The sequence below is a fragment of the Apus apus genome, chromosome 5, assembly GCF_020740795.1.
Source record: "Apus apus isolate bApuApu2 chromosome 5, bApuApu2.pri.cur, whole genome shotgun sequence".
NCBI lineage: Eukaryota > Metazoa > Chordata > Aves > Apodiformes > Apodidae > Apus > Apus apus.
In genome coordinates, this window is record NC_067286.1 from 14,194,996 (window position 1) to 14,213,559 (window position 18,564).

General features: G+C 37.3%; 1 protein-coding gene across 3 annotated transcripts in view; it reads right to left on the reverse strand.

The window, feature by feature from the left end:
- Positions 1-292: 292 nt before the first annotated feature.
- Positions 293-18,564, reverse strand: part of USH1C (USH1 protein network component harmonin) — a 49,506-nt gene continuing 31,234 nt past the window's right edge. For 2 of the 3 annotated variants that reach the window (XM_051621622.1, XM_051621620.1), the window contains exons 16-21: positions 6,843-6,884; positions 6,483-6,536; positions 6,239-6,338; positions 4,133-4,242; positions 3,379-3,434; positions 293-1,672 (exon numbers count right to left, since the gene is read on the reverse strand). In XM_051621622.1, the coding sequence (XP_051477582.1) occupies positions 1,660-1,672; positions 3,379-3,434; positions 4,133-4,242; positions 6,239-6,338; positions 6,483-6,536; positions 6,843-6,884 (375 nt within the window). In that variant the 3' untranslated portion in view covers positions 293-1,659. Of the gene's footprint in view, positions 1,673-2,129; positions 2,536-3,378; positions 3,435-4,132; positions 4,243-6,238; positions 6,339-6,482; positions 6,537-6,842; positions 6,885-12,991; positions 13,112-14,448; positions 14,506-16,159; positions 16,409-18,564 lie in introns of those variants that run through there. The other variant, XM_051621623.1, reaches the window with a different exon arrangement.

Sequence of the window (18,564 nt, forward strand, 5' to 3'; positions counted from 1 at the left end):
TGGGCAGGTGCACCAAAAGACCTAGCAAATAAAATAAACCAGAGCAGCTGCACTCAGTAACTTGCCAACTACCAAATGCCCAGATTTGCCCATAGGAACTCAGTAAAAGGTTACTGCAGCTCAGCAAGTGACAATTTCCTACTGTGCAGGGTGAATTTTCTTTTCAATTCCAAAAGGGTGGCATTGTGTTGCAAATGAGTCTGTTATTAAAGATCAACTCAGAAACCTGTGTACTTGAGCAGATTAACTATTACTATGATGTACAAACTCAGAGACAGAAAGGAAACAAGACTTCTTCCATTTGGCAAATACAATTTTATTTCTGAATTAGTTGCAAGAGTTAAAATTTTAAATATTTACGACACGTATACCCTGCCAGACACATTAATTGGCATACTGGAGCAATACTGCAAATTAATAAAGTCAACATAAGTAATCATCTCTGTATAAATACAGAGTTCTCAGGAACATAATTGTTATTTTTTTTTCTCCGTTACAGAAAGGAGGGCTTCCAAACCTTGAAAAGGCAAGACTTGAGCAGGAATTTTACATGCCAAAGAACTATTAACCGACTCTTATTAGTCCAGAAAAATCTAAACACAATTTGAAAAACAGAATACAAACTGGCAAATACAAGGAATTAAGGAAGACAAGGACATTAAGGAGATTAATAAAAAGAAATTGCTAAGCCTACAACTGTAATCATACTTAAAGCCAGGCTAGTATAGATTTAATGGTCTAAAGGAATTTAGTTAAACACAAGACATGTCACTAAGAGTAACATTCTGCTCTTGGTGACTACTTCCTGCAGAGCTTAGTCACTTACATGGTCTCAGTAAGAAAAAGGTACCTTAGTGCACACTGTGACTCACACCCACATTTCCAGCCATGATTATACAAGGGAACAGTTTTTGTCACCAATATAAATAATCAGTCATATAACTGTGACTACACATTATTTTATCTAGACTACTTTCTAGCTATTGACTTTGCTGGTAAAGATTATACTGTACAAGCATCACCAAAATTATTCTTTATAATGCTAGCACTCCTGGTATTACTGGTTCTTCCACCAGCAGAGTTTTTTACACTCAAAAAACCTCACAACTGAGCAACAGAAATGGATGTTAAGAGAGCTACAAGAATATGACTGAGAACTGACTTTACTTAAATCCATTCCCATTTCCACAGGGAAAAATCACTAAGTACAGAGTAAAAAATATAGATTTTCACACCCCAAATGGCCTGTGAACATGTAGTCACAAGTGTTGTATGTGGGAACAGACATCTGTGTTCTAACTTAGTTTGTCATTTTGGTGTCTATTTCCAGGAAAACTGGAAGATAATTTTCAAAATTTGGCCCCACAAAACAGCAAAAAATAGATTGAGTTCTCACAGACCAAGCTATGCTGCCTGGCAGTCCTTCTCAATGATCTTGCAAAAATTTCTTGCTGTATGTCTATAGAATGATTTGAAATTACTCAAATTACCTGAAGAATAAGAAGTGTCTAGTTCAATTTACAGGTCTGATTGCTCACATTTCTTTCAAATGAAGATGCATTTCATGTGGTTATTAATTTCATATTAATTTACAGAGCAGCAGGGGAAAGACTTTCTGCAGGGGAAAGTCTTCTCTTCATTTCTCTGTTGTAGCCTTCTTTAAAAAAATGTCCTGCAGAAAGAAAAAGAGATAGTGAAATAAGTGTTGTTAGCTGTAGTGCAATTTATAGTCTATCTAGAAAGAAATTTATATAACTAGATTTCTGTTGTTTTGATTTGTATTCTAAGTATTAGTTGTGAAAACCACAAATACCCACATGCAACAAGAAATCTTACCTTGGTCCTTCCAGAGATCTATGACTGTGCTTAAAATAATTACAGCACAGAGAAAACACACATGCAGTGAACCGAGTTTGTGACACAAGGGTAATTTTTGGACAAACCCATTGTATACTGACAAATGATCACAGGCAAACTTCAGTGAAAACCAAAGTCATGAATACTTGCTTACAGGCACACTTTCATTTAATACAAATGGAAATTTGTTCTTTGGACAAGCCTTAACAAGGAAGTAATTTGATGTTACTTATATACTTCAGAATTCACAAAGCCACAGCAGTGGTCCACAGATAAGGAAAAAAATTAGAATAATGCTACTTTGTTAGGCAGAGTCTACTTATTTTATAGTCTGGCAGATGATAAACCAACTCTGCAGAGGACCTCTAAGGGAGAGTATGAAGTAGAAACTAAATACTTCTATTTCAGTGGGACAGGCATGGCAAAAGCCCAAAGAACACTCCAGCACACCAGGAACAAAAGCAAGCATGGTATGCAATGCACAGGCAGGCACATGCTGAAAAAATATTGCAGCCTCACAATGGACAGTCATGTTTAACCCAGGTCTGGCTATTCACCATGAGGGAACACTGCAGTGGCTACAGCTGCAGGAGATACCCTTGTCTGTACACAGGTGCACTGCCTTCAAAAACCTTTCTGTGTGTGTTGGGACTGATTGTTGATGAGGGAATAGTAGGGCTAAATACACAGAACATGAAAACAAAAATAACAGTCACAGTTATTTCCTTGCTTTTTAGTTCATGCTCAGGTATTAAACACAATTTTCAGTTGTGTTAGCCAGTAAAACTATACTGATTTACAGCAACTAATACTCTAGCATGCTAAAGAGAACAAGAGTCTGGGTTAACAGTGACTATGAAACTTTCCTCTGCCAGTTTACTTGGTAGTAAGGATATCTTAAAATCTTTTTCTTCAGTCAGGCTAGAAAACAACCGTTTTCCTTTTGAAACTGTTTCTCCAAGGTAGAGCAAGTTGTATCAACTTGATACCACTATCACACCTTAAGCCACGAATTCTTCTGTTTCACACCTACACTGACTATCTTTAAAAAAAGGGACTCTGTGAATGTTACAAATTGCCAAGACACTCAAATCACTTAGCTCTTCTGAAAATTTTACACTTAGGTTGGCTTAGACAAGGATCGAATCTGCAATCTAACTTGAAAAAAAAATTTGTTTTCCCAAATTATGACCCATGGGAACACAGTAAATGACCCAGACTAAAGTACATAATTTCTAAAAAAGAAAGCAACCCAAATCCTCAGGCCTTAAACCAGAACTACGAGTGTATAGTCACGTACAACCAATCATGAGAATTACAGTTTTGACAAGTCTGGGAACCACTGCTGTACTGCATAATAACTACTTATAACTATCAAATTAGCAACCATGTGATGCAGGTTATGTAGTCCACAATAAGTAAATACCTGAAATGTGTCTGAGAAAAGAAGCAAACCATAGAGACTATTGCTACTAGCATTTAATCCCCAGAGAAACAAAGCTTGAAAGCTTATACACTTACATTTCATCATCATATTCCTTTGGAGGTGATACGGCAATGACTAAGTCAATCCAATCCTGCAAAAAAATGCATAGTCAAACGTGCTGCCAAATACTGCTTTTAGAGATGTCTAGTGGACCACCATGGAATATCAGATTCAGAATCAGGAAAGCAATCTGCTCCTGGAAAACCACAGGGAGCAGCAGAAAGAATTCTATTAAAAGAATTCTACAGAAACCCCATTTCAAGATCACGCTGTTTGATTGGTACCCTGAAATTAAAGAAAAATCTACTTGTCTTGCAACAAGCTTTTAAAAATAATTATTCTCAGAATCATCCTGTGTTTGGTCATCTTAGCAACTAACACAGTTCTTGCTGAGAAAATGCTCACCATAGCTGAAGTGTAGTGTTACTTGTAAATTAAGAAACCAAAGATAAGCTATTATCATAAAATTCCAATCAGAATACAAATAATCTTCAATATCAAAGACATTCTATAGATAAGTGTATTATAAACACTCCGAATGTACTGTTCAAACACCAGTCTTGACATGTTGCTAAATGCCATGAACTTTCACAGTAAATTGCATACATGATTTTCAGAAATGCTTTATCCCAGTATCTTCTGCAGATTTCAGCTCACTGTGGTAGTACATGGCACACCTGTCACTCTTGATGTTTGCAGCCGTATTTATTTCAATGTGTCAATGTCATGAAGGAAAAGTGTAAGTCATATGAGCATTGTAGGCAGAATGAAGTATTCCAGGTTACTTACCCCACCCATGTTCCAAGCTTTTGCTAGAGTTGCCTGTGCTTCTGCCAGCCTGCTGTCAATTAATATCTTGCCGTTTACAGCTAGTATTTCATCCCCCTTCACTATGCCTCCTGGTGAAAAGAGCAATATGGTATATACATTCATGTAAGCAAAAAAATATTCTGAGTCTTTTCTGTCCTGTATTTATGCAGTGCTGAGTATAATGAGAAGTGTCTTCACTAGGTGTGAAGACATATACAAGAAAGTTTGCCATAAACAAAACCGAAAGGAATTCTTAGGCATGGAAAAGTCACACTAATCTGATCATGAACAGTAAGAAACCAGTTCAATAATATTTTCTGTAGCAGCAGTTTGCCTGTCTGGATAATCCAACTATACAGTTCTGTAGCAGGACTCTCCATCTCTCAATATGCCTGCCTCAGTTTCCCTCTATGATTCCACTGCTTTTGTCTCTCAGTTTTGCAGGCCAGGGATGAAGTGTAAATATTCCCATGAGAAAGGAAAAGGCCTAGCAAACTCTGAGCTGGTAACAACCTTGAAGGTACAAACAGAGACAAGCTGATGTTTGTGACACCAGCTGCTCTAAGGTGTTGAGGAACATGGAGCTCAGCCCAGCCACAACCAAGCCTGGAATGGAGATACCGTAAGAACAAACAGATAAACAAAAAAATTTGCTTGGTGACAACAAGGCCTTCATGCTTTTTTCTACTATTTTCCTTTTATTCTCCAATGAGAGATTTTGGAAGTATGTCTAAATGGTTAAATGCCAGCAGTCAATCCACTTTATGCTATAGAAGCCTGATCCCATCTTTGATCAGGGGGACTTCCCACACACTTTCCCAGAAGGTTGCCAGACCTTCTCTCCTCCAGCAGGGATGTCTGCCAAAGAGACTGATTCTTGAGAACTATGATTCACCCAGGGACACCCAGCTGTGGCCTGGCAAGGGTGAGAGATATTAACACTTTAATTGTCTTTATTAGCAAACTTAATGTTAAGTAATTTTGTCATTAAGCTTAGAGATCACAGACTCCTTTAAAACTGGTAATTAATGTTCTAAGCCTAGTATAAAACATGATAATAAGTAAGATGCTAGCATTTTAATGGTAAACCTTTATTGTTTGATCTAACTATAAGTAGTAAAATTCACTGGTAAGATACCCTTCACATCCAAACTTCAGCTTCTGTTCTGATCTCTCAGTTTCCCTGCACCTTGACTGTACTTGTGCCTTCTACTTTAAGGAGTTAAGACCCCAACATTATATGCAATAAATCTTGATCTGTGCACGTCTCATCTGACACCCCGTTCCACCTGTGACAAGTTTACAAACTGTAGGCTGTACTTAAAGACCTGAAAGTATAAGTGGCATTTGTGAAGGAATGCAGGAATGAAGCACAATCTGCTAATTGGGATTGGATTTGAAGAGGGGAAAAAGATGGTAAGGGGACAGCCTTAGCTGTAAGAGACCATCACTATACTGAAGAGTCAAGCAGAAACAGATTACTTGAGAGATCAAGTGGTTTAAATGTTTTTGCAGCAGGAATGACCTGAAATTAGGTGCAGGCTGGGACAAGGTCAGCAAAGACATGAAGAGTTACTGTCCTGTACATCTACTTGATCATCACCAGAGTTCTTGAGGAAAGGATGAGAGATACTGGCCACCAGAAGCAAAGCCTGGATGTGTTGGTATGCACGTTCTTGAGCCTTTCAGAGAGCTAAACTATTAGCCATAAGGCTCTGACATTTAGTGGGATTTTTGGAGTAGAGCCAGATGATTTTTTAAAAAAATTACTATTGAAAGTAGCATTAAGAACAAAACTAAGCAGTGTAGTGTAGCCATGGTCAGGTAATTGTTTTGCACATGGAAGTACTACAAAAGTAATTGCTTGGAAATTGTGAAATGATGGAGACCATATTCTGCTTTCATTAACTGACAGAATACACCAGAGAATCAGGTGCTGCCCTTAGAGCTGAGACAGAACTTTGCTGCCTTGGATAACCCAAGGGCGCCTTTCAGTACTAGGCACAGCCATGAAGTCAGCCTCAATTCTCAGACAGTGCAAGGAGCCACTTGGCAGCAGCATTCAAATTCCTCATTGTTACTCACCATGTTTGTCTGCAGCACCCCCTTCATAGATGGCAGACACAACTATCTTTCCAATGGGAGAATCGATTCCTCCCTCAACTGCAAGGTCTAATGATCCTTCCTATTAAAAAAAAAGTTTTAGTACAGAAAAGGCTGTTAATCTTTGCTGTCAACAGGAGCTCTTTCCTTCTTCCCAGTGAACGGGACTGTACATGTAATGCTTAGGTGAACCCTTTAAATATCAATCAAATATTATAGTATTTACCCTTTTAATTCGTAGTAGTCGTACATCTTTTCCCATAATCTGCTCTGGGGTAAACTATAAGAAGATAAAATTGTTAGTCATTCCAACCTCAAAAACACAAAACTATTATGCTGATCTATGTCATTTATGGGAGAAAAGGGACTTTTCTCTCCTCCAAAACAGTGTTAGAGGAAGATCAGAATAGCAGATCATATTTTCCTGTAAGAAAGCTCCTTGTCAACATGACTATAAAAGACAATTACACAAGCCCCAGCAAACCAACAAGCAAGACTCTTACCCCCTCCCAGCCCTTAAAATCAAGGATGTGTTTTTCCACTGCATTTCATATTAAACTGTAAGACATTTGAATTCTCTTCTTACCATTGAAGATGGATCAAAATCTTCCAAATATTTCTGGAAGCCCTGAGAATAAAACAATACTCAACTGTAAAAACATCAGGCCCATGCACACATTCCATGCACAAATTCCATATTATTTATTAGTGAGAGAACATATAACTCTGTAAGCCATGAAAGAAGATGGTAAGTGGAGAAAGGCACAGAAAGACAGCTAATAGTCCGTCCTGACAGTCAGAAGATATTTCAAATCCTTATGATAGATCAGCAGTTTGAGCTGGTCACACTATGGAGAAGCTGTAAGGAGCAGTTTACCATTCTGTGAGCTCCACAGTTCCTCTCTACACCTGACAAAACAGAAACAAATCTTGAAAGCCTCATGGGTAGCTATGTTCTGTCACACTCTTCTAAGCAACATTTCTTGGGACTATGGCCATGCTGGGCACCATCCAACACATCCAGCAACACTACTGCACAGTGTCTGGGTTGTAGGACCTTCTTATAGTCCCCTTCTGTCCTCCTTTCAATGAAGTTTCAGGGAGTTAGCTTCATACCACAAGCAAACACAGGACAACAGCTGATTTTGTTTTCATGTGGTTCTGTGAAGGACTTAAAAGTTCTGGCAGGCAGTGTCTGAAATGGGGAAGATTATGTTGTAGTTAGGTAGAGCAGGATTTAAGCTTTGAGAGGACTCACAACTTCTTAAACTTTCTAAACCTAGTGCACTATCCTTGTCAGACCAACTACATGGAAAAAGCAGAAGTTAGCTTTTCTGTGAATATGAGAATTCCTGAGTTAGCAACCAGTAATCAATGGTGTTTGGGTGGTGGTTTCTTGAGAAGGATTAACAGTTTCTGGGTGAAACTGTATGGGTGATGCTGGTGATTGACAAAAACTCTGCACTTGACCATGCAACAGTGGTGCTGATGACTGGCTTTCCTGCAGGCTGCTCCTCTCTTCACCTTTTCCCTGAGATCAGAACAACAACTTAGGCAAACCACATCCTCCTTATGTTTTTCTTCTGAGACAGAAGAAACATTTGTTAGGGTTGAAGCCTGGCTTTGTCTCCCCAGGCTCCAGAAAGCTAAATCTTCAGGGCACAAATGCAGAACCTTTGCTTACTGCCATAAGAGTGGTTGTTTTGTTGGTGGTGGTGGTTTTGGTGGGGTTTTTTTTTATGGAAATACATATTAAAAACATCTTTTGGGAATAGGAATGAGAGACCTTATTCAGCGTTTAAATTAGTATGTTATAAAAATTATATTTGTTATCTACTAACTTTGAGGAACTAAATAAATGGGAATTGGATCACAGACTTCAGCAAGGGTAGAATTTCATCCTGTTCAAGAAAAACCCAATAATTCTTTCATTTACAAAGTGTATTTTATTATGAATAGTTTTACTAAAATGGTAAGAAAACATTTTACAATGACAGTTACCTAAACAACTCATAGTTTGAATAGCTGAATTTGTATAGACCTTTGAAATAATGGCTGAACTAGACATCCATGCTCTTGGAGCAAGAAACAGAGAGGAAAGGACTCCAACCTCAGCCAAGTCACAAATACATGACGTGATCTGAAGTCATTGAACTCTTTGTCCCAGGTCACCCTCATGAAAAACAGATGTTGCCCTTGAAGACAGTCTTCCTGGGAAAATATTTTTTAATCAGGGAAAAACCCTCTAAACCCCACAACAAAAAACCTGTAAGCAAAGAAGTGATACAATCTGGATCAAATAATACACAAATACAGCTATGATACAATGAAGACATCTACTGAACTGTAACAAATCTTCCTGGAAATGGGCACCACAAGTTTGGAGAGCAGAAAGCACACTCCATATCCCAACAGGGATACAAGCAACACTTCAGTGGAAACCACAGTACAAAGACTACCCTCCCACTATGCAGGGCACCTCAGGACCCATTCTGATCCTTTCTTGATTTACAATGACATTTGTAGGACTGAACATAAGTAGAATCTGGAACATTAAAATGCTTGATTACACTGAAACAACTATCTGCCTGGACTTCTAGATGAAAGGTGAGGTTACTACTTAAAGAAAAAAAAAACCCAAAACAAAACACAAGCACCTAAGCCAATGGTACTACTCACTGAAGTTTCTAGCATCGATACTCAATAGCAATTGAGACTATACAATAGAACAAAATTTCCCAAAACCCACATTTGCTGATAACTTATCTGTTTATGTATATAGAATATACTAACATTCAATGGCAACTGAACAATCTCCAAGTTTGATTTATCTCTCTCAAATCCACTTTTCCCTTCTAGATGTAGATTGAAACTGATCAAAAGAAAAAAGTAATTCTTAATGGTTTACCACTGAGCTCACCCCTGTGCACCAACATTTTAATGTAACATGGCAACACATCTAACTTGAAAGGTGTTTTGCACAGAAATGGGCACATTTTACAGCAGCAGAGAAGTTAAGCACAACATTCACTTCTTCAGGGGACCATCTGCTGAACCACTAGTCAACCAAAGAAGAAGAGATGAAAACTTTATCACTATGACAGAGGAAAGCAATAGAAGTAGAAATACAGCAGAAAAATCCTACAGAATGCAGAAAGGTTATATGAATAGTGGTGGTGCCTTCCACCACCAGTTCCTCTAATTTCCTACCAATAAGTACGTTATCATAACATCTCTACTTGTTAAACTGAGAAAATACCTTTTTACTGACAGCATTACAACTGAAGGCTAAAAGAAACAAGAAAATCTTAGGAATATATAAAGAAAAATAATTTGCCACTAACAGACCTATCATCAGAGCTCAACTACCTTAAAGATTGCAATAACCATGTAAGTAGTTACAGATGGCTCAAACTGAAGTATTTGCTATCATTTCATTCTTCGTTTGTCTAGACTAGCAAGAGCCACAGGCACACACTGCAGGTTTGCAAAGATTAGCAGTTTTCATGCACTAGGGCTGTCTTGCATCCTCAGTTTTCGAAACTGAGCAACAGGATTAGAAAGGACAGTTTTAAACCTATGATCAGTCAAGACAAGAGGTATCACACATAACACAGAAAATGTTATTTTACTTGGTTTTTGTTAGATCTAAATGATGAATTGTAAACCACCATCCTTTTAAACATCTCGTGTGGCTGCAAAAGAAAGAAAATTGCCAAACCAGATATTAGCTTTTTGCTCTATATAAGTATCACCTACTCACAAATAGTCTCACTGTTTTTTTTCTCTTCTAGGGACTGAATCATATTGTTAGTGCTTGTTCCTTATAACATTTCAAAATGACAGAAGACACACAGTAAAATAGTACAGTAAAATGAATACAAAGGGTAAAGATTCTAGAGAAACTACATTAATAATGCACATTTCCATACCACAAGATTTCTTACAAATACTTTCCTGCAGAATCAGGCTTCAAATCTTGCAAACTACAGGAAAGCATAAATATTCACTCTTTGTTACAGAAATGCTGCATCCAACAACAAAGGTGGAAAAATCTACAGTAGCAGCAAATGTATCAAAGCCTTCTAACTCACACAACAGGATGTTTGTGAAAGCTGGGAAAGCAGAGACTAATGTTCATGTTGGTTTTGCTTCTCTGAAAACCCCTGAATCATAACAATCCCCTTCTCTGAGCCAAAATTTAATTAGCTTTGCCATGGGTGTATTCCAATTCACTCTAGTACAGCAGAGACAAACAGTTCACACTGATTTTTGACTCAGAGCAGCCCTCGGCATTCAAGGCTATGCTCAAGGTTTAATCCTCACCCATCATTCTCCTATTTATAAGTGAAAACAATTTCATTTTCATGAACCATTAAAAGACCTGAGAAATCTGACCCGAATTCAGTTAATATGAAAAATTAAGTCATAACAGAGACTTCCCTGTTCCTATCTGGGCCAACTACCATCCAAATAACAGGAATGTTTTACCCACTCTGGCATGTTTATTTTATTATTTTCACAGATTTCACCTTCTTTACTAGTTAATTGCTTCAGTATAGGTTCAGCTTACTAGCTGTTTGAATCAAGTAAATCCATCATCCTCAGTTTCTAAAGTTTGGTACTTGGGACAGCTAAATTCAGATAAAAACAAAGTAGAAACAAATATGTGCATTATGTCATATCAAGAACTAAAAACTGGAGTTCCATAAGGTGTGTGAATTCTAGTAAGACAAGAAATAGGGCAGCAAAAGATACTTTTAGTGAAGTATCACCAGAGAAGCTGAACCAGTCCTGTATCTGGAACCACTCAATTAAATAAAGAACACCCCTCCTCAAACAAAAAACATTCTTTCCACATGAAATCCAATTATAATTTTTACACATTTCTGGAGACAGGCAGGTATTTCTCCTTGTCTGTTTTGTCATACACTGGCCTTTCCATTTTTTAACGAATAGAAGTAGCCTACCTCTCTACTTTGGTACCCCCACACGTCTCACTTCACATATTACTGTGACTTTGTTGCAGCAAGGATGTAAACTCTTTAGTGCATTAAGTCATAAAATAAATTAAGAGGTAAGAGGTCTACAAACCCATTTTATAGACTGATGTTTCTCTCAAAGCCCTATACTGCTTCCACTGAAACTGTGATCTTCCAACTGATATAAAGCAGTTTGGGAATGAAGATGATTGACATCTGTAACATTTTAGCAGACTTGTGATTTGGAAAATGTGCATGCATAATAAATCACATGAAATTTCCCTATGGAGGTGGATATTATTGCCAATCTCTCAAACCCATTGTAAGGAGTGAGGAGAAAAAGAAAAAAAATAATTAAATTTTTATGAAGACTCTCTGATCCCCCATAAGGTTATTACCACTTTTGCAGACTACTTTATATTTGCATTCCAAGTATTTATTTTCAAAAGCTAGATTATATTAACTGCAGGTTATGATTTTACTCTGTCTATTCCTGCCCCAAGGAATTTCATAGTGTTCAGAGATGCTGAATTACTGAACATAATAAAAATGAAAGCTCCAATGCATGCAACTGAGAAAAATATCTACACTGGAAGGAATGGAATTTATTTTTAGCTCATGTACCTGCCTTCTTTTAAGCAACTTACAAAATCTGCTTTCATTTATTATTTCAATCCAATTATAAATTAACACAACTAAGACTTTGGGAAAACTGGTTACTAAGTATCATTTAAATTTGTTCAAACTAGGAAAATCCAGGAACAAGAGTATCTAAATTATTAAAGCAGAAAACAACAAAAAAATCCATCATACGTTAATTAATGACAGTCAAGAATATTGTGCACATCGTTTATTGCCAGATACAGCATAAGCTTGTAATTAAATAGATTAAATGCAAATGTGATATTTTTTCCATCAATTGCAAAGCTCATGTTTCAATACACTGCCTTGCTCACATTCATGTATGTATACACACATGTCCACACATGCATATAACAGACATAAAACATTAAGCCATGATGACCCCAAGAACAAATATTACTAATAGGTCCACCAGCTATTTTAGATTAATTTTCAGGGCTGTCACTTGGGAGTTATCACTGTCAGAGAAGTATTTCTCTTTTTTTTTTCTTTCAGTAAGCCTCAGCTCACTTTCCCTCATATACCCCAATTCCCAAAGATGCTACAAGGTAGGTCCTAAAATATTCAGCCTAAGAGTTTTTTCTTCATTTATATTTGAAATAGAAATGGAAAATAATTAAGAAAAATAATCTGATAGTGTGTCAACTTTGCAGTAACACTGCATAACCTAAGACATAAAAACACATCTTGTTCTCTGGAAATGATGACGTAGATATCTACTTTTCAAGTATATTCATTGCTACTCACAAAAGGATAATATAGTGTAATAATTCTTACTACTTTGTTCCTGACATAGTAATTCAGAATTTATAGAAGTAAAAACCAGCATATGAATAAATAAAAAAATAATTCCTACAGAGTCTAAGCTTTACACTGCTCTGGAACTGTGCATCCCAGTACAAAAACTGTCACTGACAGTGACTTTTAGATCATGGGGCCAGGGGGGTGGAAGAGAGAAAATACCTTTTTGTACTTACCATTACTGATTGCTTGAAAATCTACATTCATTTTAGTTAGCAAAAAAGAAGCCAAGCATTGATGCTTTGAGGGCAAGTCAACAACAAATCCCACAGTACTGTAAGACTTGGAAAAAGAACATTAAAAGGCTTACCAGGGCCTCTGATTTGATTGTTGGCCTGACCATAAAGTTTGGGTCAGGATGCAGCATGACTGGTTTAGAGACTATTGGTACCCCTGGATGTCGTTGGGTTGGTGGACTTGGAGCAAGTTGCTATGGGGTTAATGTAAAAAAAATTACAATTCAATGTAATTTGTGTAAATCCATAATTTCATCAAGATACCTCAATTCAAATAATTTATAGTTATGAATTTAACACCAGTAGTACAAGGAAAGTGCTACAGAATTATTTTAACTAAGACTTAGAAATTTTTCAGAGCAAAACATACTTTGTCTAGCATCCAAATAGTAGCTTTTTCCCCTCAGCTCTCACTTTACTAATAAGGTCATAGAAAAGTCTCCTTCCTGATTTCGGTATATATTCCATAGAGGCAATGTACTGAATGAGAAACTATAGGGGAAGAAAAATCACTAAAGTTGAGTGTAAGAGCATAGCAGACCTGAAAGGAGATTTTAACTAATCTATAGTTGACTAGATCTTTTAAGATTGAATTCACCAGGCCTCCAGCAATTAGCTTTCCATAAAGAATTTCAGGTTACCTTATCTTGACTTAAAAGCAAGGGTTGGGCACAATAATCAGCTACCCTTGTCTCTACAGATACCCAAAGACATCTGAGACCTAATCATCCAGCACGTACTAACCCAACTGTACACTTCTTACTTAAAACTGCCATTGACGTCAAGCATAGTTTTACTCAAGAGCTCAAAACTAAGCCCTGTGGGTTTAGTTTCTGACTTAACCCCAGCAACTCTCAGCACACTTGTCAACATTTCTCATAGGAACTGTGATGCATTCCAGATATCACTCATTTAGTACAAGCTGTATCCTCTGAAAGAACTTGAATTTCTTCCAGAAAATGGGCCAAGCCACTTTTTTTTTTTTTTTAATAGTGGAATTTTGGTGTTAAGTTTTTCTTTTTAAAATTTTTTATTAAGAAAAAAGTTTTGGAACTAGATCTTTCAAAGTCCGCGTGGATATCCCCCAACTAATGTTGATCCACATAGCAAAATATATTGTATTGTTAAGCCATCCTGTATCAAAATCAGTGCAAAGAGTTATCAAACAAATGTTGTTTCTTCTGAGAAGGGAGCTTGCTTCTTAGCACCCATTATATGTAAATACAGTTTGGTCCTGGCTCCTTGTCTGTGTTGACAGAAAGAAGTATATGCTTCATGACATACAGAACACACAAATATGGACCTTATGTTGCTGAAGTGCTGAAATATTAAGCTCTCAGAGCATTAGGAGTCACTTCCACTACTAGTATTGGGTATCTTGTAGCACAGCAATGGATCCATGCACATGAATGTAAGTGCTGAATGTAAAAATAATTAGCCATGTAGAGTCAAAAACTTAATAGTTCCTTGACATTAGCAGTACATGGGAAGTTGATAAAACTACAGTCATTATTAGCAGTGCATGACATACCAGTGCATTGCTTGAGACAGAAGACACTTTGCCGACGTGGGAGGTGTTTCTTACAACCTAAACAGTAACAGACTTAGTACCAGGTTCATATTAAGTATAGAGCCAATAATAATTTTGACAAACAGATCAGTTTATACCAGATATTCTAATACTTGGAATTTCTTCAAGCTGAATTTGAAATTAAACAAGCTGGGGAAAAAGAAAACAGCAGCATAAAGAAGATTTACCAGTTTGAGTAATATTAGAAAATTATACTTATGGAACAACAAAAGTTGGCTTATTTTTGGCTCTAGCAGGCATAAACACAAGATCTTTAATCACTGAAGTCAAGTAAACACACCACTTCTGCTTATCTGTGGTGTTAAAAACCAACTTTTTAAAAAGCAGCAGGGATAAATTGTCCAGCTTCTGATTTTTCTTCCATTTCTGAAACCACATCAGGAAAACTGGGTTTTCAACTTATAAAAGAAGCAGCTTTGGCTCATTATTAATATTTTACTAAGAGCTTAGTTCTTTTCCAACATAGGCTAATTATAGTGAAAACTGATTTATTTTTGAAGGCTATGTTATTTTTTGTTGTTCTTACCTGACACAGTTTTCTTTAATTATTAACCTCTTTTCTCTAACATACCTAGCAGTGAAAAACAGCCAGAAACATACGAGAATACATGGGTTTGGGGTCATATCTAGTATAGCAGTTCCCATATTACTACTTTTATTTGAATATGTTTTAGTTAGCATTATGAAAATGTATTTCCCCTCTGAATGCTGGTATTTTTGTAAGCTTATGTCAATTCACTTATTTTTTATTTTGCCAATAACTTGGGAAACCTGTTATCCACAAGAGCATCTGAAACCTCCATTTCAGTGGATCGAGCACAATCTTAGCCATTCCAATATATAAAACACATAGATTGAGCACTATCAGAGGTCTACTTAAGTTCATAAGAATAAATTCATAGTTCACATTAGGACACTTATTCAGATTGAAATAATTTGCCAGTTTCACCTGAGAAGTGCTTAATTTGCACATCCTTCCCCACCCCAACCAGAACCATGCAAACATAAATCCCAATATTTCCAAGTAAACATGCAAAAAACACAACAAAACAAACAATGCAGTCAGTCAATTCATGCAGAAAACTGTGTAGGGAAGAAGTGACAATGTAGGATCCTGCTATAAGATTCTGCTGTTTGAAACAAGTAAGAATCTTTTGCCACAAAAGCAAGTACATGAATACCACTGCAGTGCTTAGCAAAGGGAAATAAGATGAAACAGCTGTCATTTCTCTCCTGAAGTGAGAGTATTTAAAATACTTTCAAAAATAATTTTCACTACACAGATGTTTTTCTCAAACCTAACTATGATTTAATCTGCTGTCTGCAATTTAAAAATATCTTTAAACACTCAAGTGCAAATCGTATTTTTAACTGATACATTCTGCCCATGAATACTTGCATGTGGTAGGGTTACAATGTATGTAGGAAGAGAGCAAAATCCTCTCAACTTAATTTTAAAAACAATTTTCAGTAAAAATACTGCTGGACTGCATTCACTGCTATGAAACAACGAAACCGTTTCTTTCCGTCTTTTAACATTGAATATGGCAGATGGCTAGATCCAGTGGATCGAGTGGGGGATGGAGCAGGGGAGGGAGGCCAGGCAGGGGAATGGTGAAGGCACATGCATCCAAACAGATCATGAGGTCACCTGGGAAGCCGGTGTTACTGCAAGGGCTGGACCTCTTGAAAGTGGAACATTTGGTGTAGGAAGTGGATGAGCTGATGATGCTGAAGTGACAGTGGGTGGTGGTGGAGGAGGTAGTGCCACATGTGGTTTAGGCTTGTCAACTTCATCTAAGTTTATATCATCAAGATCTGTGGTGTGAAGCTGCAGGCCACCAGCAAAACGCCGCATGGATGTGGCAGAAGGAGAAGCGGAAGGACGTCCACTTGCCAACTGTGAGCAACAGAACAGAAATCTGCCTTTACAGTTCATTTGCCTGCAACAGCTCTGAAGAAATTAATGGCAAATCCTCGAACATCACTCAGCCTAACTGCTTCTCCACAGGAAGCTCTTGGTTCCTCCCACACAGAAGATACACAAACATTTTCTCTGAAAGCCTTTTTAAAAGCACTTATTGGGATTCCGGTTTAAAAAGAAGAAAAACCAAATGCTGAGACAGTAAGTCTTGGCTGTTGGGGCAGGTGGAATGACACACCAAAAAAATCCCAACTACATGAACTCTTCAGAAGGTAAAATCACCAGACAAATCACAGATAGCACAACTCTTGCCTCTCACACACTTATGAACAGAATGCAAGAATTGCTCATTACAAATGTGAATATACAAAAGTAAAATAATTTAAGAGAGGCTCTGAAATTCCATGCCATTAAAAAATGGAAAGGTGCTAAAGTCTGGTATAAACTTAACCAGGCCTTAAACTTACTTCCCTGTATTGTATTAAGCAGCTATCAAAACAAAAAGTTTAGGGTACCATGACATTCAGATCCTCAGGAGGTTCCAGACCTTCTAATTTCTGCTAATCAACACCAGATGCACTGCGGGGCTAACAAACTCCAGAGTTTGAACATAAAGAACACCTCAGCCAAAAAATAAGGTTGTGTGTGTGAAGGATTCCATATATGCTGTTAGAGTTGCTAAAATTTCTTTTATTAGTGATCAAACTGAAGTATTTAAGGAAATGCAGTGGATAAACTTTCATTTTGTTATTTTGTAGACTCAGCTGAGGAAATATTAAAGAGAGGAGCTGTCACAGAATCACAGAATCATCAAGGTTGGAAAAGACCTTAAAGACCATCAAAAGTCCAACCGTCTGCCCTACAACCCCTAACCACTAAACCATCATGTCCACCTGTTGTTTTTTTTTTTAACACCTCCAAGAAACCCAGAAACACATGAATCTTGGTTGAATAAGACAACACTTCCCTCAAAAGTGGGCTTCTTTGTTGATATTCTCTGGGATCTCCCAGTCTGCCATGCTCAGCCTTTGGTACTAAAAATCAGGTATTTCTTTAGCAGAGGTCAAGAGAACCTGACAGTTTTCATACCCAAGTAGCAATTCAAGCTTGTAGTACTTGAATACTGTTCAGCTGCATTTATCCCTCAGAAGCATTCTGGTTTTGTGTTTTATGTGAGTTTAACTGCTTGAGTAGTTTTGTAGAAAAATTGTAGTAGAATATTTATATATAATGTAATAGAAGAAATGATGGAGCAAATACAACACAGAGTGCTTGCCTTAAATCAGGGTAAAACTCTGGAAATAAAACAGTTATTTTAATCTGTAACTTTCCCCTCTTACTTTACAAAGTAAGGGGTGTAAAGATCTAGCAGGATATAGGCAGTCAAATCTAGGTAGTGGGAGTAAACTCAACATAGTCATTCAATTTTCATGGAGATCTGCACGGAAAAGCCCCATGGATCTGAGCATGAGGCCATGGAGAACAAAAGACCAGCTGCTTTTTTCAGAGTTGCTCCACATTGACCTGAAGGAAATTAATGCAAAAGCTTTCCCCAAGGGTGCCCTTTTTCCCGGGGATCCTGGGGGAGTTCAGCAGATTGTGGTGTTCCTCATGAAAGCAGCTGTCCTTGGAAGACTGCCAGAATAGCAGGATGGTGGGAAAGTCTCACTCCACATCCAGAACCATCAGGCTGTAAGGCATAATCCCTAAGTGCAACTCTCTTCATTTAAGGAAACTATTTAAAACACAAAACCAAACCCTATTATTTGGGAGCATTATCATAATCTTTTTGCCATTTCCTTAATCTGTACTCCATGCAATACAAGGAAGCATCCAAAAGCTTATCATCACTAATGTTCCTATTTGCACAAGATGCTTAAACATTTAGCTGAGTATTCTTGTCTCAGTTTTATCATTGGTAGCATGTCCCACAAACACTTCATGAGACAATAAAATTGCTAAGGACAAAATAAAACTGGTTTATAGAAATAATTTTTAAAAATCCATAATATATAGGAACAGCAAATGCTATAGATTGTAACCCAATTACCAACATTTCTACCACCCCCTCTTAGAGTAAAGCCTGAGAGGGAAAAATGAAGACAGATTTTTCTCTGGTAAAAAACTGTTGC